At 35.8% G+C, this 23,034-nt stretch overlaps 1 protein-coding gene across 1 annotated transcript in view; it reads right to left on the bottom strand.

Annotated features, from left to right (window-relative positions):
• Window positions 1-1,145: 1,145 nt before the first annotated feature.
• LOC132114442 (importin-11) overlaps window positions 1,146-23,034 on the bottom strand; it is a 146,488-nt gene continuing 124,599 nt past the window's right edge. Inside the window, exon 30 of the mRNA XM_059522565.1 lies at window positions 1,146-2,262. Within this exon, the coding sequence (XP_059378548.1) occupies window positions 2,098-2,262 (165 nt within the window). The 3' untranslated portion in view covers window positions 1,146-2,097. The remainder of the gene's footprint in view (window positions 2,263-23,034) is intronic.

Genomic DNA, 23,034 nt, shown 5'->3' with positions numbered 1-23,034 from the left:
TTTTGGCCCCATTAGAATTTGAAATGAAGTTCAGCTATATTATTAGTTTCAGCTGCTGTAAGAGCCAAAGCAATCAAAAAAATTCTGCATGTCTCTGAATGAATGTATGATATCAGCTCTGTTTTCTGCTTTATTAAACAAAAAGGTTCAGCTGCCAGCTTGGTTTTATGAGACCAGTCAACAATATTGCTTTTTGCCAGTCATCAAGTATGGATACACTCCCAACCAGGCCTTCTTATTAATCTGAATCAAATGTCAAGGTCTAAATGTAATGTTTTACTGGCTATAAACATTTCATACAGTCAATAAAATTGCAGATGCAATATCTTTCATAAAAATATGTTTGTGGAATTATTTAGCTGTTTTGTTGTTGTTGTGTATTACTGATTCAAATAATGGTGTATCAGTCCCAATTCATGAATGTACAGACATCACCATAAAAAGAAAAAAAGAAGAAAAAAAGAGAAAGAAACGTGCTGCTCTTTTTGCTAAAGATTTTTTCAGTTTCTGCTATTTTTTAGTGCAATCTGGCGGTCAGTGAACAGACTGCGGGCGGCCCATGGGTGTGTGAAGTTGAGACTAATAGTTTAAGACTTTGATGGCAGACCTATTAAACAACAGAAGTGAACCAGCAATGGGTTTGCCTGAATCAATCTCAGGACACTTTTTTGCTCGGAAAGCCAGTTTCTAAACAGATCACCTTAAGGTTAGTGAGCCTTAAAATGAGCACCACTTAAGACTTCCACTTTAAAGTCAAGTAGTAGCCAAGAACTTGATCACTATGGAGGCTGAAAGTGAGAGACGTAAATAATAAGCATAATTCCAGAAATGCCACAGGTAATTGGACGTGATTCACACATCTTGCCACCAGGGACTGTTTCTGGTTATTACATCAGCAAGAGAGAGTGGGCTATATAGAGTGAGGAAAGCAAGATCATTGGAAGCTGCCAGGCCAAAACTATTCACCCAAGTGTATTAAATGCTCTTTGTTTTGCTTTTGTGTTTTAATTATTTCATCTATTTTTAATACTTCACTCCAAAGCTCAGCTCTGACTGCCTCTTGATTTGTTCCTTAGGTCATGGTAAAAAACACTCCGAAAACGTCAACCATTAGGTTTATACAAACAAGCTTACAAAGTGAGCAGTGATTTTCAGACTATACTGAATTTTATTGAAGCTGCATCAATGAAAAAATAGTGATCATACTTGAAAATAAACAAGAGAGCGTAATGTGCTGTAATGTAACATATGCATGTTATTACAGATGTAAGATTCAACATCAGGTGTGTTAATGGTGGATAAATAAGGCTTAAAGCATAAGGCTTTTATTCAGACTCAAAATTAATTTCACAGTGACATTCGTTCTACTGTATGACTGTGCTTTTTAACATCCCATTTTCAACCAAAAATATTTCTATAAAGGTATACGCACTAATAATTGCGTGTACATAAAAAAAAAAGAAAGAAGCTTGCTACGTTAGTAAGAATATTCACTCATACATTTGCGATGTACTTGTGATTAAAATAGACATTTGTTTAATTAAACTGATGTATTTGGTTCTTATGATCTCCTGTGAACCTCATGTGAGAGGTACAGTGTTGGAGCATTAGCAGCAAAAGTTATGGGAAGGTAAACATTTACATCCATCCATCTTTCATTATGCGTATCTGATATGAAAATACTTTCAATCAAAAATGTTAATGACTTTTTAGTAGTTCCTGATATACTGAACTTGGAGAAAACATGATTGGGAACAGCCACCCGAGGAAAAAAAAATGTAATGTTGTCATGCAGTGTATTTTACATAAATACAAAAATTACAACTTTTTAAATGAAGACTCAGTGTAAACACTGCTTGGGCCCTTCAATTGGTGCTTTCAAAACTTTTCCTATTACAAAAACTTGGCAGCACAACTTTTCTTCTTACAGTCTCTTTTTTCAGTCTAAGTAGATTTTCCCTCTGCCCATTCTCAAACTTTGAAAGGTGTGTTTGAGGAAGCAAACAAAATTTGTGTTCAAAAAATATGGAAGCTCTTTTCTCTGGGTTATCATTAAAATGCATTAACAGTCTTTAACAGTCTGCTGTCGCCTCTTCCTCACATGCCGTGGATGAACTCTTGCAGCTGTCGCACGATCTCAGTGTCCACCGTCTCCATGAGAGCCTGAAAGCCCTGGTCCCCCATCAACGCCTGCTGAGCCTTCAGCTTCTCATAGACAAACTGCTGAAGAGAGACGCAGTGCACAGGGTCCTCAAGAGCCAGCTATAGAGGAAGAAAAAAAAAACACATTATGAGCATCACAAATGACACAAATGTTCTACTAATACATTAGCTTCTAATAATAACTGGTAATCAAAACAGTTATTAAATAAATCTTTTTTTTTATTCACTAAATTGGATCTCTTTCCATCTTCTCAATCTTTATAAATATTAACTAAGCTGAACCATTCAACCCTGTTATCCAGTTTATTTTAAAGGGTTCGTTCAACCCCAAAATGAAAATTCTACCATTAATTACTGGGTTATAAAATGGTTCAGCTGTGTTGTTGTCTATGCAGGGTCAGAAAGCTCTCGGATTTCATCAAAAATATCTGAATTTGTGTTCTGAAGATGAATGCAGGTCTTACGGATTTGGAATGACATGAGGGCAAGTAATTAATAACAGAGTTTGTATTTTTGGGTGAACTAACACTAAGGGAAAAAGTGATTAATTATCAACAAATATTTCCTTTTAAAGTATTGGAAACATGTTCATCAGTAGCTATAAAACAATATTTTTCCTAAATGTATACTGAGTGACAGCTTAATTTTAGAAATTATCTACACAACATTTTTTTTTTTTTTTTTAAGGTGAAATATGAGACCCAGCATTAGAATTATCCAATAAAACATCTACCTGCTTGCAGAAAAAAAGTGCAATGATATCAGCAGCAAACATTATGCTAAAAAAGCAACTGAAAAAGCCTGTTTTTAAGTCTTGTTGAAGAACTGCTTTGATATAAGACAAATACAAAGGATATTGATTAGGTGATAAGGGATTAATGTAATATTTTCAGATTAGGAAACCTTTTCGATACTGGACCATGATCCTAAAAATAGTTTTCAGCTCTCCTTTTTCGAAATCATATCTATGTGATATCGATTTACAATCCATATCTGTTTGGCGGATTTGTTGGAGGACAGAGACAGTGAGACACGTCAGCAGACAATTGTGAAGAAATTTTCTTGGTGTTAAAGCAAAGGCACTGATCCGAGCTCTTATCACATGTGACAAATGAAAATACATTCCCTCTCAGTATTTATATGCTAGTCACTGCTCTGGCTGCCTGCGCTAAAACAAAGGGCTGACATCTAGACCCTCATTAAGATGAATTCATTAATTGAGTTTGCTTTCCATTGCACAAAGCAGTATCACACTTACTTTCTGTCATACACTGGGAAACAATACATGATTAGGGTTTATTGATAAAATGACTCACACTACTGTGGGATAGAAACCCTATTCTATTACATCTTCTGCCTGAATCACTTCCATGAGCAACAATGATTTCAAATCCTCTCATTTATATTTAATGCTTTTTTATTTTTTAATATTAATATTTTTATAAAGTATCTTTTCCTGCAAAACTGCAGGAATTCTATTTAGGATGGTGTCATTTTCACCCTCTTTTTGACACTTGCTGATTGATATATTGACGACTTGATGCTTTCATTCAAACTCAACTGCAATGTTATGGTTGTAAATATTACATAAACAGCTCATTAATACATTATACTTTTATTTAAGAAAAAACATTCAGATCATGAAGCATACATCTGTCAATGTGATTAGCACTAACGGAGACAGCTTTGATTTTTTTGTGATTATACATATAATTCACATTAAATTAACTCAACAGCTACCCTGCGGCATGTGAAAAATAAAGAAAAAAAGAACTATTCCAAATGCCACCATCTGGTTACTGTAATATCTTCCAAAAACTTAAACATGACAAATGTCTAACACACAGTCTTTCTCCCTCTCCCTGCACATAATACTGCTGTAAAACACAGGACTCAACATTTACCCTCCTTGAGACTTTTGCACAGAAAACATACTCGCAGCAGATCTTCCTATGAGGTGTTTGATCACACTGATTCAACTGACAGGCAAAGGTGTCTAAAATGTGAATACAACCACCAGAAGCATCAGGCTCATTCACGAATCCTCTTGAGTCAGATGCAAAAATAATCTTACAAGATCAACTGCTTTAAACTGGGGATTCTGACATGTATGTATATTGGATAATCCAAAATGTGTCTGAAAAAAACAAAAAAAACAAAAGGGATGATATTTCCTGGTGTCTGAACCTAATGGACTGTTTGTGTTCTTTATATATTTAGTCCAGAGGGATTAACCCTTAATAGCTGCTTGTTTTTCTTTTGAAGCACAATTATAATGGATTGATTTCACTTGAGCACTGCATTTAAACTTCTATACACACAAACTAATATACACTAAACAATCTATAACCCAATTACACCAGATGACATTTTAACATTTCAGAGTCAGACTCACTGCTTAATGAATCACAGTGTCTCAAAGCTAAGGTTCTTCTGAGGAGTTTAAAGGTACCCTCTGTAATTTCTTCTATATGGTGGGAATATGATAGCAGTCTAAGAATCGTATTAACAAATAATAGTGTGAATGTAGCATCTTATATTATATTGCTAATATTAGTTCAAAAATTTGTGGTCGGTAATATTGTAAATCTCTCATGCTCACCAAGGCTTCATTTATTTGATCGACAAACAAACAACAAAAAACGTAAAACACTAATATTGTGAAAAATTATTACAATGAATTGATTTACTGATTAACTGCTCAAGGTTCAAAAGAACATTTATTTGAAACTGAAATATTCTGTAACATTATAAAAGGCTTTACTGTCATTGATTGATTTAATGCACCTTTGCAAAATACAAGTATTCATTTCCTTAAAAAAAAAAAAAAAAAAAAATCGACTGCCCCCAAACTTTTAAAGAGTAACTAAACCCTAAACCAACTTTTTTTAGTTAATGATCTGTAAGATTGGGGCTTTATTAGTGCTGTTCATTGATTCGAGTAACTTTTTTGACATTTGAGTATAAAGTGTTTTAATTCTACAATATATGGTGTAAAAACGTGTTAGTGCTGCCCTCTTCAGGTTGAACGGTGGCTACTGCAGTTGATTTTTCCTATTGGATGTTGCGGTGGCAAGTGACGTAAGCGGTGGCAGGTGACGTAAGCAGTTTCCAGCTCAACACGCCCCTTGGTATGAGCTACCACGGCCTTGGCAGTATAAAACCATCTTGTTCCGTCATAATCACTGTAGTGGTTTGCCAACCGCCATTAAAACAACAGAAGAAGAAGAAGAAATCACTGGAGTGAGTCAGGAGTTGGAATTGCGAGTATTCAAAACGACCAGGATAAACTATTATAGCATCTATTTAGCATATCAATTATATAGTTATTTAGATTATTTTGTGTAGCCTATGTAGTTAATTAGCATAGTTGTTAGTGTAATGTTAGAATTGTTTGAAGCATAGTCAGTTAGTAGCATAGTATTGCATCAGTTAGGATAGCTTCAAGTTGGCGTAGATTTATCTGTATTTAGTACAGTGGTCAGGATGGTACGTAGATGTAGTGTTGCTGGTTGCGACAGCACTGCTGGACTGAATAGTTTTCCAGCAGACTTTAAAATTAGGCGCCAGTGGTTGCATGCACTTGGCCTGAAAGACCGCGAGTTCCCGCCTATTGCTAGAGTGTGCAAACTGCATTTTACGCGGGATTGCTTCTCCAACGCAATGGAGGTGGAAATGGGCTTCTCCACACAGCTCGCGCTGAAAAGCGACGCGGTGCGGGAGTTAAAAGCGCAGTTTGAGCCAGCGGCTCGAATTGATATGAACAGACACCTCAACATCCTCCACTTCAGGTGAAGGTGGGGGAGAAAAGTCCTCCACTTCAAATGAACGCTCTGTTGCAAAGCTACTTGCGTCACTAGTCACTCTCCATTTTAGCGACTCTGACAGCAGCTGTCAATCAATCCGTCACTGCGGGTCTCAGGTTCACGCCCCACTCACTCAGCCCCGCCCTCGGTTCATCCCCTCTATCTCCGCTGTGCTCTGCCCACTTTTCAAATATTGCCAGTGGGTTGAGTCAGGCTCTGACCAGGGGTTTAGTTACCCTTTAAAGAGTAGTATGCATATTATTTAGAAAATTAACAAAAACATCCACAAAATAAAACAGAAAAACTATATTGCTAGTAGTTTATTATTAATACGTTTTCACATGCTGCTGCAAGTTTATCAAAATTTGCCACCATGATAATTAGAAGTCATCAGATCACACTGAATAATTACCACATTTATGCACCACGATATCATGGAAAAATGTAACGCCGTGTGTCTATCAACACTAGCCTGCAACTTAACAAAACTGCATTGCTACTGAAAAGCGTCATGATAAAAAAAAAAAAAAGGTAATTCACTGCTGAGAAAAGTAGTTTTCACAGAGCATTGCGTTGACACACACACACACACACACACACACACACACACACACACACACACACACACACACACACACACACACACACACACACACACACACACAGCTGACATACACTAAAGCAACTATAACCCAATTACACCAGATGACATCAGCATGTTTCATACAGAGTCTGGCTTTAAGAGCTTTTCCAGCATATTAGTGTGAAACACATCTGACCCTTCATGTTAATTACTTGACCTTCGCAGAGCTTTAAGATGTAACTGTAAAACTCTAAAACAGCATGCCTATAAAAAAGGTTAGTCAGAATAAAATTAAATGAGCTGTCAACAAAAATAAAATATTAATAAAAGAACAAATCTAGCAAATCCAGTCTCTCTGCAATGCAGCTGCTGATAAGAAAGGCAGTAAGGCACTCTGACGCCCCAAACAAAGCTCCTCTTTTCTCCATGAGCTGGAAATCACATCATGCTGGTGCTTTTAAAAGAATGACCTAATAGTTACAGTATCAATGGTGAAACACAGGAATCAATTGATTCAGGATAAATGGTGAGGCTTGTGACCTTGGTAGTCATACAGAATTATACATACCGACTCAATCAGATCTCTCCAGTGATCCGATGTAACCTTGATGTTTTCCTGGGAACACGATCAATACATCTATCAATTGCAACTGGACAGCTTCAAAATAAAAAAAATTGCAGTTTTTAAACTCCACGGTTTGCTCAAAGAAGCATCCGCGAGCTTTGAGTTATAGACATGTTCACCGTCATTAGTAGTATAAAAACGCACAAGGATTTATTTATTTTTTATTAATGGATGAAATGCCAGAATGCAATTGTGATGCACACCATAACAGCATCTACTGCCAAACGTGTAGGTCGAATGACAACAGGAAACACCATCGTCGGCACTTGCACAAGAGAGACCCTGATTTTGAGAGAGTATTATTATCTCTACGGGAAAATCAATTACTGTGGTTCTGGAAAGAAGAGTGAAATCTGAAGTCCTCAAAATGGGTTGTTATTCTAAGACATGAATCCTTCTGAATAACCTAAACCTCCAAAAGCATAAAAACTATGCATCTTTGAGATCTAAAAATGACAGACACAGAAAGCACAAGGACCTTGAACACTTGAAGGGTTTTGTTGAAAAACAAGGATGACTTTAAGGAAGAAGGCACTCTGAAAGCAAAGCCAGTGCTATAAAGCAAGTGAGGCCTCTGGAAGAAACCCTGCCTGAGCCGCTGAGAACTTTAAATTGATTTTTATCAAATTAATAAAGTAAAAAACTATGAAGAGCACATGCCAATAAAGTCAAGCATACTCAAAAGTAAAGGCAGTCATTTCTATTTAAGCTCTACTGGACCCATGATCCTTTTTTCCCCCAGTGTATTTTAGTCTCAGTGATCCCCCATACAGACTTTCAATTTAAAAAAGCAGGATTTACTCAGTATCACTGTATAATAACTTTCATTAAGAACACATTATAATGTGCTAAACAGATAATCAGTCAGGACATCTAGAATCTGTTGTATTTGTATCTGTTGAATTGCTTGTAAACCTGCAAGTTGTTCCCAACCCAAGGTATATGTACTGTAGCCCAGGGGGTATTTAGAAAGTTTAACTTATAAAACAGAAATAATGACAAAAGGGGATTTTTTTTTTATTTTTAGGTTAAAAAATTAAAATAATGAGCCATGTTCATGAAATAATTTACAAATTTCTGTTTAAAATAATTCATAAATCCATTATTTTGTAAACTGTCCCATTGATTTGAATACAATCATTTATGCAAGAATGGTTTTAGATATGATATCCAACGGAATTTATTCAGCTTGTTTCATAAATAAAGCCCAAAGCGAGATTTGAGGCAGGCACTTTTCATACTTTATGAATAATTTCTTAAAAAAATAATTGTGCAGTTGTCACAAAGGTCCTCTTCTCATTAATGTTTGTAACGTATTATTAATAATAATAGTAGTTGTAGGGATAGTAGTAAGAGTTCGAGTTATTGGGAATACATTTTTGGTTTGGTGTTCATGACGGGACACTGTGGGCTGCTAAAGAGATATATATATAAAAACATACTTATAAAAATACTTCTAACCTAAAAGAGGTTTGTCAGTCTCAAGTAAACAACAAAAACAAAATCCATTTATGTACATTTGGAAAATAAAAGCCATTAGAGAAAATTGGATTATGCGCTCTCTCTCATATTGCCCATAAAGTGTCTATTCCACAAACGAAAAGATGTCCGAGACCATCACTGCAGTTCCATTTGACACAATCTCAAAAATCACAGTCTCTAATGCTCTACATATAAATCAATGTACATTTAAATGGTCCCGAGATTTTTTGCATATGCTGGTATCCAGATTTATACCCCTCTATTCACACTTTACAAACACTTTTTGTTTATGCAGTTAGCAGAAGATTGTGCGTACATGTATAATCTTTAATCCTCATTCTGTCTCCTGCTCAACGTAACTAAAATGGATTTCACACCATCTTTTTTATTATGCATAACATCATCTGCATGTCATTTCCATGTGCGATTTCTGCAATTTAGAAGACAATTCCAAGAGCTCGACCTTCAGAATTCAAAATTATCATGAGTCAGAATTTTACTGAAATGAAATGTGCATTTTTTTGATAGGAAAGGTCATCCCAACTATTCATGTAGATTAAAAATTTCAGGGACGAAATTTACAGCTGTAATTTACTTCCCGAGTTGCCAATAAATCCTACTTTACCTTACAATGTTGTCTGAAAGGTTAAGCCCACATTTGCTCACTTTGCACTTCCTTGGGCTCTTAAAATAGATTCTAAATTATATTAATGGTGTGCTTTGCATCCACTTTGCTGGGCTGGTAATGAGAGTGTGGGTGAGGGAGTGGATCAAAGAGATGGAGCCATGCTTCATGAATTTCTAATTAGAGTTTTAAGCATCATCAAGTCACTCAAAAGAGGCCGTGGACTAAATGAGAACGGCACTTTCCCATACAAATTGTGCATCCGTCATTCAGTCCTCTTCTGTGAGGAACATTGTCTTCCGTGTTTTTGACAAGCATTGGTTTTTCTTTAATCTGTTGGGTCACACAGAAGTGAATGTCGTCGCGGGTGACTTTAATGTCTCTTTAATAATGATGGGAATTCTCAAAATGAGGGGCTGCTGTAGCATTTGGAGCATGTTTAAAGTGGGGTCAATGACAGAAACAGTCAATTGCGGAATTTTTTTCTAAATCTCATGTCATGAGGCTGTTATGTTTTTCATCCATTACGTTAAACTAATAACAGAACCGGAGCTGGATTCACAACATAGAATAGAACAAAATTCTAACAAAAGGGTTAGTTCACCCAAAAATGAAAATTAGTCTGAAATATGTTTGAAATAGTGTTGTCACGGTACCAAAATTTCAGTATTCGGTACCGATACCAGTGAAAATCCACGGTTCTCGGTACCAATTTCGGTACCAAAGCAAAACACAAAAATATGCTAATTAAAAATAAAAATAACTTTTTAGCACTAAAAATAAAACCAATGCCATTCTTTATACTTATTTACAACTGTGTTTAAAGTTTTGAAAGTTATGAAGTTATGAAAAACAGTAAACAAGTTTCACCCAAATTTAATTTGTCTTTTATTTTTTTGAAATTTAAACATTTTATTTTTGGTAAATAAAGGGGATTTGCTATTAAAATTAAAACATGGAAGAAATATTGTGATTTATTTCTTTAAAAAATAAAGTATTATAATTTTTTTCAACAGTAGTAGCAGTATCACATACATTTTACTAAATAATAGTAATATTTCTAGCACAATGCCTTGATGTAAAAATTAACTTTTAGGCCTAGCTAATGAATGCATATTTGTCATTTTAACTGAACTTAAGACTGGTGGTAATGCTTAAGATATTTTTGGTCATTGAGGGTTTCTGTAAAAAAATAGTAATAGATCATATTAATTATTATTAAAAGACAATACTACTACTAATTCTACTATCATACCAATGTATATACAATGCACTATGAATTGATGAGCTGCTGGGTTCATGAATATTAATCACGTTGTCTGCGTTCGGTCAAAATGATTTGCTGAAATCAAAACAGGGACGGTAAGAAATCAGCGCCAGCCAATGAAATTGCCATTTGCGCATTAGCTCCGCCCACTACCGGAGAAACCGGTATGTCTTCTGCTTGTTTGAAAATAAATACGAATAATTCTATATGAACTCCATTATTTTGACTGGAGAAGACAACAAAGAATAGTTTACATATAGCGTGTCGATTCAGCATGGTAAGACTCTCGCTCTCTCCCTCTTTGCATGTGTGAGAAACAGCGCTATCAGTAAAGCGACGGTGAGTTGTGTGTCTTCACACAGAGTTTAAAGAGCATCAAATACAGGTGTGCTGTGCGTCCATTGAGATGAACTGAAAAGTTCAGATCGCTTGATGGAGAGCGAACTCTGAAGCTCAGATGCTGAAATTAATGCGAGCGTCATGCGCTTCGGTCTATGTAGTAAACAAACCCGCACGTCTCTGCCATTCATTAATTCACACAGAGACGTGCAGAACACATAGCGCGGAAATCATAGCGCTGAACCGGGTTTGAACGGGACCTCGGTACTACCGGTGTGAGCTTTATTTGATGAGTTGTGGACTGTTCAACTGCAACAACCGCTGACTGCAATGATAGAGCTTGGAATAGCCAGGACAATTTGTAATACAACTCCGACTGGATTCATCTGAAAGAAGAAAATCATATACACTTAGGATGCCTCGAGGGTGAGTAAAACACAAGCTCCTTTTCATCTTTGGGTAAACTAACCCTTTAAGTTAGAAAAGAAAAAGAAAATAGCAGTTAAGAATATTTTGAATTCCCAACAACATTCTTAAGAGGCCATTCACACAAGAGTGCATTTTTGTGGTTAATGCGAGTATTTAGTCATTATATTCAGTCATTTAGCAGACCACTTTATCCAAAGCGACTTACAATTGGGGATACATAAAGCTTTTCTTCTTAAAGAGGCAAACAGACACAAGAAGTGCTTGTAATACCAAGTTTTAGGGATCGTTCAAATAAGTACAAGCTAGAAGAAGGAATAAATAAAGAAGAAGAGAAAATGCATTTATGTGAACGGCCCAAAATAATTTTGTTTTTGTATTTTTTCTTAAGACAATCATTGCACTAACCTCCAACTTGTCTTAAATACACAAAGGTAAGATGTTTATTTAAATATTAAGCATTGTAACACTATACATATTAGTGTATGAATATGAAGTGACACCAGTTATTGATAACGTAAACAATGATTGCTCATTATTATACTTGATGTGAAGTTGTTCAAGAATTCTAGCAAACTATTTCGAACTAAAGCTTTTTGTGAATCCAGCCCCTGGTGATATTAAAGACTGGCAAAATCACTACTAGGACACTATAGTTCTGGTTCACTAAAATCAGACAGCAAATTGTCTTGGTGGTTTAACTCTGAGAGATGAATGACAGGAAGACTTCACAGTTTTACCCTTTGTGCAATAAAACTGTATCCCCTGTATTGATCAGCTTTAATCCCACTGGGAATCAAATTGTCTGTGTAAGCATAACTCTGGCAATACTGTACATAAAACAATTCAATATAACAAATGCATCTCTCTTCAAATATTGAAAATGGATACGACTTCTGATAAGAGATCCACTGAAACCGTCAAAGTCAATTCAGCATATCATCAAATATAATCTGGATACATAGCCACAAGCCATAGCCAAAGCTAATCAGGTCTTTTTAAAGGTCTAGATGAAGCCAACATTCAAGATTTAACACCCTTATTTGAAATTTACCAAGACTAAATATACCCATGAAGCAGGAGATTACAAAAGGTCAAAATTAGCATTCCTCTGCTACTACAGAAACAAGACATTACAAACTGAAAACAATTACTTAACCTGAAAGAAAAAGATTGATACAATAACGGTTTATCAATTAGGTAAGCGATCGTAACGTAAGCAGTATGAATTAGAGTCCTGCACGGGTTTGGCGGGTGACCCGCAAATTTGGCTGAAACGGGTGAAAAATATCCAACTGTGTCGGATACGGGTGCAGTTCGGGTCGGACAAAGGGGAAACACGGGTCTAAACACGGGTTCAAAACAGTCATGTGCAAACGTAAAAACAGGCCTACGATCCACTGTAAAAAAAAAAAATCACAACCGTGCGAACGGCTGCATGAGTGATTAGTTAACAGACATAAAAGATCAGCCAGCTTTTTTTTTGTTTGTTTTTGTTTTCCGTTTATATATATATAAACATATATATATATATACAGAATCTGAATTAAAATGTGTTTGATGTAAGCCTATTTCAAAATTTGTGTCATAAAATTATATCGCGCATACAGCTCAACTAACGTGATCGTTATAAAGGTGTTTAAACAACAATACACTTCCACTTGCATGTATTTGACAATCGGAATATCAGATGTTTCATTCCATAGCTAACACATTTGTGAATATGGGCCTAATCAAGGCTATCCATGGTGGTTGTTTTTTTTTAATTTCATCTGAAAATGACTTTGTGCAGCTCATTCACATGTGCGCTCTGGCGCAGATCCGCCTCTCGCGATGCTCAGTTGTGAACGATTTAAAAATGGGTGCATTCGACTTGAAGCACAACCTCAGACGGTGGTATGATTTGCTCTTTTGTTGTTCTGTTTTCCTCCAGGATCAAAAATACAACAAATGAAAGCGTTTATCTGTATTTCCGACTGATGAGAACTATGCATATACATTCATAAATCAGTCAATTTTGTATTTTATTATAAGATTTTATTCTAATGTGATCAGTGACTCAAGCACTGATGGACCAAAGAGCGCGTATTTCGACATTTGCAGTAAAAATGTGAAATTTTCAGAAAATGCATTTAATACCAATATATTGAAACGTCTGTTTATATACTCCATTAATAAAGGAGTCCAGACATTGGAAAAATATCAGTCCACATGCGTTTTATATTTAATATGAGGGAAATAGACATGCATGCATGCGTGACACAAAAAATATTTAACTTTTAGGTAGCAAAATTTTTTTTGTAATTCTGTCAATTACACTAAGGTTATTACATTGTCTGCTATATATTTGCTTCTTATTTATTAAATACGGGAAATTGATTGATAAAACATTGATCAAAATTAAGATAAAATGTATAAAAAACGATTATCTTTTAAAAAGAGTTTTCCATAAATAACTTCTGTATGACCTGGCAATAAAATTCGAAGAAAAAAGTGTGCCTAATGTGATTGGCTTAACTGATTTGATTTCGGGTGCGCGTCGGGTGTCGGTTCTATTTTAAGCGGGTCGGGTCGGGTGCGGATTTTAATTAGTGCTGCTGTCGGAAAACGGGTCGGATGCGGTTTTAAGCACTGTGGGTACGGGCAGGTGCGGATTTACAAAATCAGACCCGTGCAGCTCTCTGGTATGAATAGTAAAGTCCATCAGAGTATCTGCAGTATGCAGTAGAGCCCGACCGATATGGATTTTTGGGGGCCGATGCCGATATTAACTCGAAAAGAGCCGATTTATAAGCCGATATTTTGATTTAAAAAATAATCTGGATATTAGACCCATTTCCTATAAACTGCATTTACACAACATTCAATAGCAAAATATCTGCCTGTTCTATGTATGTGGGCTGTATAAACCATTTTCCAGAATGGACTATGTTAAAAAAAAAGCCTTAGATTACAGTCTCAATGACTAAACAATTGCACATCAAAAGTATATATTTTTTTAATGATCAAAAAACAGTCTGGTTTTAAACATTTAACACTTTTACTTTCTTCCAGTTGAAGCTGGTTTTAACAGTCTGTGTGTTTACTGTAAATAAATTATAATACTAAAGTTAAAGTATTTGCAGAAGTAGTCCCACACTTTGCTGCTACAGCATTCACCTTTTTCAGCCATCTGTAGGCAGAAAGAGAGACGGAGAAAGAATAAGCATGTGTATTAATAATATCACCATGTATCATTACTCATGTCATCATTAGAATTATAATAATAATAAACTGGGATCTCCTACATAGGCAAAAATGAGAAATATATATATTTTTTTTATTTGTCAAGCAATAGGTATTACCTACTTGTATTTAACAATATTATTTCAACATTTTCCTGTTATGTCTGTAAAGCTGCTTTGAAACAATATGTAAAAAAAAAAAAAAAAAGCGCTTGTTCAGCTCACATTTATTTACATGTCCCCTCTGGTTTAATCATTTCTGACGCACCTACTGTAGTTACTGTAACTACACTATATTTGCTCTCACAGACACATTTCACAACAGACCCGTATATCTTCTCCTCTTCTCTTTGTGCAGTCTGAATCAAAACATCGTCTTGCCTACTATTACCGGAAGATTACGGAATCAATTCGAAGTTGAATGGTTAACGTTAGTGTCATGAACACACCGCTGTCAATTTTGAGAAGAACCACCTTCAAACAAGTTAATAGCAAGCATTTAAGGGGCCTGCTAAAAAGGAAGCTATTAGCGTTAGAGTAACGTAACCAGCCTGAATTCACCAAATTGTTCTCTGGACCTGAGGGTAGCCTCTTCTTCCTTGCTTCTCTCTTAATTCTCATCAGCAGGACTAGCGCTATCGCTCGCTTCTTACAACGGGACAGATACATGTTTGCTGCTGACCGAAAGGAGGAGGAACAGACTATGAAAGAGCTCCCGCTAAACGTTTTTAAAACTCCGCCTATGCCATAGCGCAGCGCAAATCGCGTTGTATCTGAAGGGCAACGCTGAGCCCAGCGGCAAGCGCCGTGCATACCGCGTACTGTGTGAAAAGCCCAATTACGCGGTCATTATGTGGGAAACACACCGCAATAGAATAAGAATAAGTTAAACGCTAACGTTATAGTTTGACCTCCTATTAACGTTCGCGCTCTTCCACTGATAAACATGGTATTAGCTTTGTGGCTAATCTAATATAGCAATGCATTAGCGGCTGTAAGTGATGTTACAGAATATTTAGAAGTGATAATGATAGGACCGTTAGCTAGAACTACCACACAGTTTTTATATACAGGGTATGAACTAAATCTACAATCATTTCACATGACGAACGACAGACTCACCGTCAAAACAGTTGATCGCTTTCTTCTGTAGTGGACTTCTGGCGCTGTTGTTAACTCTGGAGCTGCAGAGCTCCCTCTGGTGGGCACACTATGCAACACTCATAACATGAGTGAAGCATGAGACTCTGTTTCTCATGTTTCATCGGCCGTTATAAATGCCGATGCCGATTTAAATGCAATTAGCTTATATCGGCCGGCCGATATATCGGTCGGGCTCTAGTATGCAGATCACAAAATTAATAATAAAAAAATAAAATAAATGGAAAATAAAAATAAGGTAACTTTCTAAAAAAAAAAATTGAAATACATAAAGACAAATACATTAATAAACAAAAGACTGTCACATGAATTAAAAAATGTACTTAAAACTGAATGAATTTTTGTCACATGACAAAAAACGCCCAGTTTGCTAGATTAGAGGGCAACAACTCTTGTCATTCTCCCCATAAACAATTTAGCAGATGCATTTTCAGCTAATGCTTATTTGCTAATTGCAGGAAAACTTCTCTCGGAGTAATCTGGAGGAAACACTCTGCTGAGAGCTGCTCACTGGATACCAGAGACCCAGTCTGTCACCAAATAATAAAAAATACCCAGTAAATAACTCAACAAATGCGAGAAAAAATACGAAAAAGACCTATCTTGCACAATACTTCCAACAGATGAAGCAAAAATGTGTCCGACAGTGCTTATCAACTTGTCTCAATCCTCTCCAGTCACTTGAGGAAAGAGAGGCACTGCTCGATCCTAAGAGACAGCTCTAGAGGACAGAGAGCTGTTATGCTAGCGGCGCTAATGCTTGGCCACATAAAACAGAAGAAAGGAGAGAACGCTTGAGAGAGATCTCAGTGTGGTCCCATCAACAAATTGAAGGTTAAGCTGTCTAAGACATGCTGAGAGCTCTTCATTTATGTGTGGAAAAGGTCAGAGACCTTTAAAAGTGTTGCATGTAACCACAGAATGTTCTGGAAAGAAAGACAAACACTGTAAATTGTGACCACCAAGATTGTGTAAATAAAATGTTATTCATGAATGTTGATTGGAAACAAACTCATATCCCTGATGAATTTAAATTACTAGGACTACAATCTAATCTTTCCGCTGAAGAACAAAAAAAAAGAAGCACATGGTTTGGAATGATTTGAGGGTGTGTAAACAAATGACAAAAGTTTCATACAAGAGAAGTCTGATATCCAACAAAAGTCACTAAGTCCATCAAAAGACAAAATGTCCCCTTCAGTAACTAAACACTAAACACTATTCTCCACTGAAGAAATGTCTGAGCTGCCAAAGCAGTAATGTCTTTTTCTCCCACATGCCATATTCCTCCCTTTTGCTGCCCAGTCAAAATGACCATATTGATATTATGCTGTGATAAAAACAGCATAATAATCTAATCAGACTAACACTGAGGGCTAGTTTGAAAGATTTTACAGGCAGAATGGAGAAATATGTCATTATTTCAGAATTATTTTATGTGATTGCCAAAATAAATAAATAAATAAATAAATAATTAAATAAATAATAGAAAAATAGAATAAGAATAAGTTAAACGCTAACGTTATAGTTTGACCTCCTATTAACGTTCGCGCTCTTCCACTGATAAACATGGTATTAGCTTTGTGGCTAATCTAATATAGCAATGCATTAGCGGCTGTAAGTGATGTTACAGAATATTTAGAAGTGATAATGATAGGACCGTTAGCTAGAACTACCACACAGTTTTTATATACAGGGTATGAACTAAATCTACAATCATTTCACATGACGAACGACAGACTCACCGTCAAAACAGTTGATCGCTTTCTTCTGTAGTGGACTTCTGGCGCTGTTGTTAACTCTGGAGCTGCAGAGCTCCCTCTGGTGGGCACACTATGCAACACTCATAACATGAGTGAAGCATGAGACTCTGTTTCTCATGTTTCATCGGCCGTTATAAATGCCGATGCCGATTTAAATGCAATTAGCTTATATCGGCCGGCCGATATATCGGTCGGGCTCTAGTATGCAGATCACAAAATTAATAATAAAAAAATAAAATAAATGGAAAATAAAAATAAGGTAACTTTCTAAAAAAAAAAATTGAAATACATAAAGACAAATACATTAATAAACAAAAGACTGTCACATGAATTAAAAAATGTACTTAAAACTGAATGAATTTTTGTCACATGACAAAAAACGCCCAGTTTGCTAGATTAGAGGGCAACAACTCTTGTCATTCTCCCCATAAACAATTTAGCAGATGCATTTTCAGCTAATGCTTATTTGCTAATTGCAGGAAAACTTCTCTCGGAGTAATCTGGAGGAAACACTCTGCTGAGAGCTGCTCACTGGATACCAGAGACCCAGTCTGTCACCAAATAATAAAAAATACCCAGTAAATAACTCAACAAATGCGAGAAAAAATACGAAAAAGACCTATCTTGCACAATACTTCCAACAGATGAAGCAAAAATGTGTCCGACAGTGCTTATCAACTTGTCTCAATCCTCTCCAGTCACTTGAGGAAAGAGAGGCACTGCTCGATCCTAAGAGACAGCTCTAGAGGACAGAGAGCTGTTATGCTAGCGGCGCTAATGCTTGGCCACATAAAACAGAAGAAAGGAGAGAACGCTTGAGAGAGATCTCAGTGTGGTCCCATCAACAAATTGAAGGTTAAGCTGTCTAAGACATGCTGAGAGCTCTTCATTTATGTGTGGAAAAGGTCAGAGACCTTTAAAAGTGTTGCATGTAACCACAGAATGTTCTGGAAAGAAAGACAAACACTGTAAATTGTGACCACCAAGATTGTGTAAATAAAATGTTATTCATGAATGTTGATTGGAAACAAACTCATATCCCTGATGAATTTAAATTACTAGGACTACAATCTAATCTTTCCGCTGAAGAACAAAAAAAAAGAAGCACATGGTTTGGAATGATTTGAGGGTGTGTAAACAAATGACAAAAGTTTCATACAAGAGAAGTCTGATATCCAACAAAAGTCACTAAGTCCATCAAAAGACAAAATGTCCCCTTCAGTAACTAAACACTAAACACTATTCTCCACTGAAGAAATGTCTGAGCTGCCAAAGCAGTAATGTCTTTTTCTCCCACATGCCATATTCCTCCCTTTTGCTGCCCAGTCAAAATGACCATATTGATATTATGCTGTGATAAAAACAGCATAATAATCTAATCAGACTAACACTGAGGGCTAGTTTGAAAGATTTTACAGGCAGAATGGAGAAATATGTCATTATTTCAGAATTATTTTATGTGATTGCCAAAATAAATAAATAAATAAATAAATAATTAAATAAATAAATCTTGAGCTACTTGAGATACATTAGTGAAGACGGTCTACTGCAGACTGTAAATTTTGGTTTTGATTCTCTCAATAATAATATGCTAATACATCTAGCTAATATTTTAACATTAATGACTTGGGAAAAAAAGTTAGGCTAAAAATTAAAACCATGCCATAAAATATTTAAATGCACATGATATCAAGTGATAGCAAATTTAATATAAAAGAAAACCCCTTCACAGGTTACTTCTTCTCAATAATATGCCAATGCCACAGGCTAATATATATATATATATATATATATATATAAAAAAAAAAATAATAATATAGTAATTTTTTATTTATACTTTTATTTAGCAAGGACTCATTAATTTGATAAAAAGTGACAGCAATGCTTTTAACTGTACTGTAGGCTAGATCTAAACAGGTCCATAAAATATTGAAAAGCAGATATCAAGTGGCAATAATTTCAAAACAATCACATTTTTGCCAAACCAAACAAAAACAAGGAACCCCCTCCTTGTCACGGAAAGTGAAAAATTAAAAGTGTGTGATATGAGGAGCCTTTTGCTCAGAGCAGGATTAAATAAAAAGACTTTTAACAAGCTAACTGAATCTGGCACACCCTGGAATTCACGGGCAATAAATCAGAGAGAAATGTGCTTATTAAATAGATGGATCCGTTTCGCAGTATTGCATCCCGCAAGCAACTGGTTTTGATTCAGTATTTTTGTTTGGATTGACCTTCAAACCCTGAAGCACACAAACAAATAATAAGAGAAGGCTGGCACTGACGAGAAAAAGGAGGCAAGGACGAGTCTCAGTATTGAGTTTGACTATGACAGAGACACTAATGCAAGAGGCAGCATCAGCAATAACAGATTGGGCATGTCTGTTCACGTCATCAAAAACAGACTAATCCACTTCAAATAAATAGCCTTGGGACACTAAATGTCTTGGAAGATACTTGTCAGTATGAATGAATGTAAGCAAAACCATCTTCTTATTAATTACACCGTTTATATTTACTTTCACTGAGTCTGGACAAAATATAAAAACTATGGGGTTTTATTGTAAATTGCAATGTCAGAGAAAAATGAGAGCAGACTGCCTATAAAACAACAACATGAAACCATTTCAGTTCTATTTCTTTTTATAATTGCAATGAGAAGCACTGCACATCAGTTGCAACACAATGACAGGTTAACCAGTTTTGGAAACAAGGTTAAACAAGGTTAACGTCGCCCCTATTACAGAACTGTCCTGCTGTCTTAAGTCGCTGGCACCAATTTATAACAGTAACGACTGCACAACTTTCACCCTGTCCGTAACATCATGACAGTTTGGTCGTTAATGGCTCCGATGATTTGAAATAAACCTTTTAAAATCTAAACCTGCATTCATGCTGGGAGAAGTGATGATAAGAGACATTTTTTCTTTTAATCCATTTTGTGCATCATTAACCAGCAGGAACTTACACCTTCCCTGTGTCAGGGCAGATTTGTAGCGTAATACATCTCTTTGACTTTATCTACTGACTGTTTCGGCACCCCACTGCCTGGTATGTGCGGACTGATTGCACGCTGTGTCCATGTGCTCCATTGCTTTCCTTTTTCAATGCAACTTGCACTCCGATGCTCCATCAAAACTGTTCTGAACACAGTACTAATTTCTGCAGGAAATGTAACGTAATTCAATATACTGCTGCCTTTGAGCACTGCGGTGTGGAAGTGTTCCATGTTTGTGTCTGTGAAGTATAGGCAAAACAAAACAAAACACAAGCTTATTTGAGTCCAATGATCTCTATGTGGTTACCTCAGGTTAACTAGATAATAACCTGACAATCTCCTTCCTCTTACTTCAAAGCATTTCAGTCAGGAGACACAGGTGTGAGGTTTAGTTATTAGGGATGAATAATTTGGTTATTTTGTCTACTTGAGCACTAGACAGACGAATAGAGACAGTACTATCTGCAATTGTTTAACTGTTGGGAAATGGATGTCTTTGTTTTTCTATGTAAACATTAGCTAGACAGATGCTGAGACCAGCGCTGTAAGACTGAGCCATCTGACCAATCAGAGCTGAGTAAGCTCACGGAAAGGAGGGGTTTAGAGGGGCTGAATATTAGAACTGCTTTGAATGAACATTGTTTGAGAATCATTGGAAATTAGATGATATTTAGAAAACATTTTGATAAAATGAAAGCATTGTTTGACCTTGCATGCACCTATTGTAGGAGACTCCCAAAACAATATTAGGAACCTTAAAAATGGCATAATAGGGGCATTTTGTAGAATTTAAGTTAAGATAAAATGTTCAGAAAAGTTCAAAACAAAAATTGAAAATAAGTGTAAAAATAGTGTCAAAATTTAAAATAAAGTTTGTTTATTTGTTCACTACAAAAAGAAAATTCTGTCATGCTCATAATGTTGGTAAACCTAACAACTGATTTCAATAGTATCCACCCCCTCCATACTATGTCAATGGCTACCATCAATTGTTTGGTTATCAACTTTCTTCAAAATATCTTCTTTTGTGCTCAGAGGAAAGAAAGTCATACAGGTTTAGAACAACTTAAGGTGAGAAAATCATGTACATTGTTTTGGGATGAACTATCCCTTAACAGCTAAAACGTGTTCTATGTTAATTTACTTTTTTTGTGTGTGTGTCTAAAACACAAAGTCTAAAATGCATCTGCGTTGTGATGCTGTGAATGCTTTGGCTCTGGTCTACATGTCACCAGCTTTATTACTGAAGCAAACTGTAGTTTTCAAAGGCAAACTATCATCAAGAACAGCACTGTATTCAATTAGAAAAAATAAAACTGAAACTCTCCATCCATACTTTTGCAGAATGTTTTGAAGATGTCTTTTTCAAGTACTCCGGTATTGAGCTTCATCCCATGTCACTCTCTCATTAAAACAAATTTGTCATATAAGACCACTGAGAAAAGGTTGTGACTTACAGACACAAAAATGTACTTCATTTCAAACCAGCTACCAGCTGAATGTATCAAATCCTACCAGGAGCTTTTCATCATACAGACAATTAAGAGAAATGACTCGAACCACTCAAACATGCTTTTGAACTACTGCACTTCACAGCTCATTTACTCATTTTCAGTCGTTGTTTGAAAGCTATTGTTGTAGGCAGATTTTCTATCAGAAGCGCCACTATGATGAAACATGCTCATGTGGGTGTCACACAAAAATAACATTATAAAGAAAGACTGAGATTATGACAATCCTCTCCAAAACACTGCAATGGCATTTTATTCTCTCACTATTGTTTTTATCTAAACACTTCTGCTGAGATGGTCCCATAAAAAAAAAAAGAGAAACACAAAAACAACAATAAACCACACAGTTTGCCACCCACGAATCAGTACTTTTCCGACACTGTTCATCTAATTTCTATTCACAAACAAACAGTTACACTTTATAATAAGGTTCCATTTGTTAACATTAGTTAACTGCATTATTAAACATTAACAATTACAAATACTCCTAAAGAATGCATTAATCTTAATGTTTATTTCAGCATTTTCTAAAACATCATTAAAATCAAAAGTTGTGTCCCAATGTTTAATGGACCTGAGCTGACATGAACAATGAACAGTGAACTAACATTTACAAAGATCATAAATCCTGTAAAAACTGTATTTCTCATTAATTAATGCTAGTTGATATAATAACTTATTAATGTTAGCTTATGAGACCTTAGTGTCACCAAATAAATTGTATGTGCAAATTGTGAGGAAATGCAGTAATTCTCTGTGTCTCTCTAAGTGTTAAAATACCAGTTACTGATATTGGCCTAAAATAAATCTAACTGGAGCACCTATATTAATGTGTACATAGTATTTACTGTGCCAGAACCACAGCAACACAAACAATTTGAACCTTTAACCCCTACGTTGGGTAGGATGATCGTCAATCTTGATCACGAGAAATTGATTTCTTAAGATGAAACACTTTTTGACCTGCTAGTTTTTGAACTGATGTAGCAATGCAGTCAATTCAATTTGTCCAATCAGTTGTAATGTACTATACCAGCATCCACTGTATTTCATCAATAACA

Source organism: Carassius carassius, chromosome 34 (assembly GCF_963082965.1).
Source record: "Carassius carassius chromosome 34, fCarCar2.1, whole genome shotgun sequence".
NCBI classification, from domain to species: Eukaryota; Metazoa; Chordata; class Actinopteri; order Cypriniformes; family Cyprinidae; genus Carassius; species Carassius carassius.
Note: the sequence above shows the minus strand (reverse complement) of the source record. Positions and strands in the feature narration are given on the sequence as shown.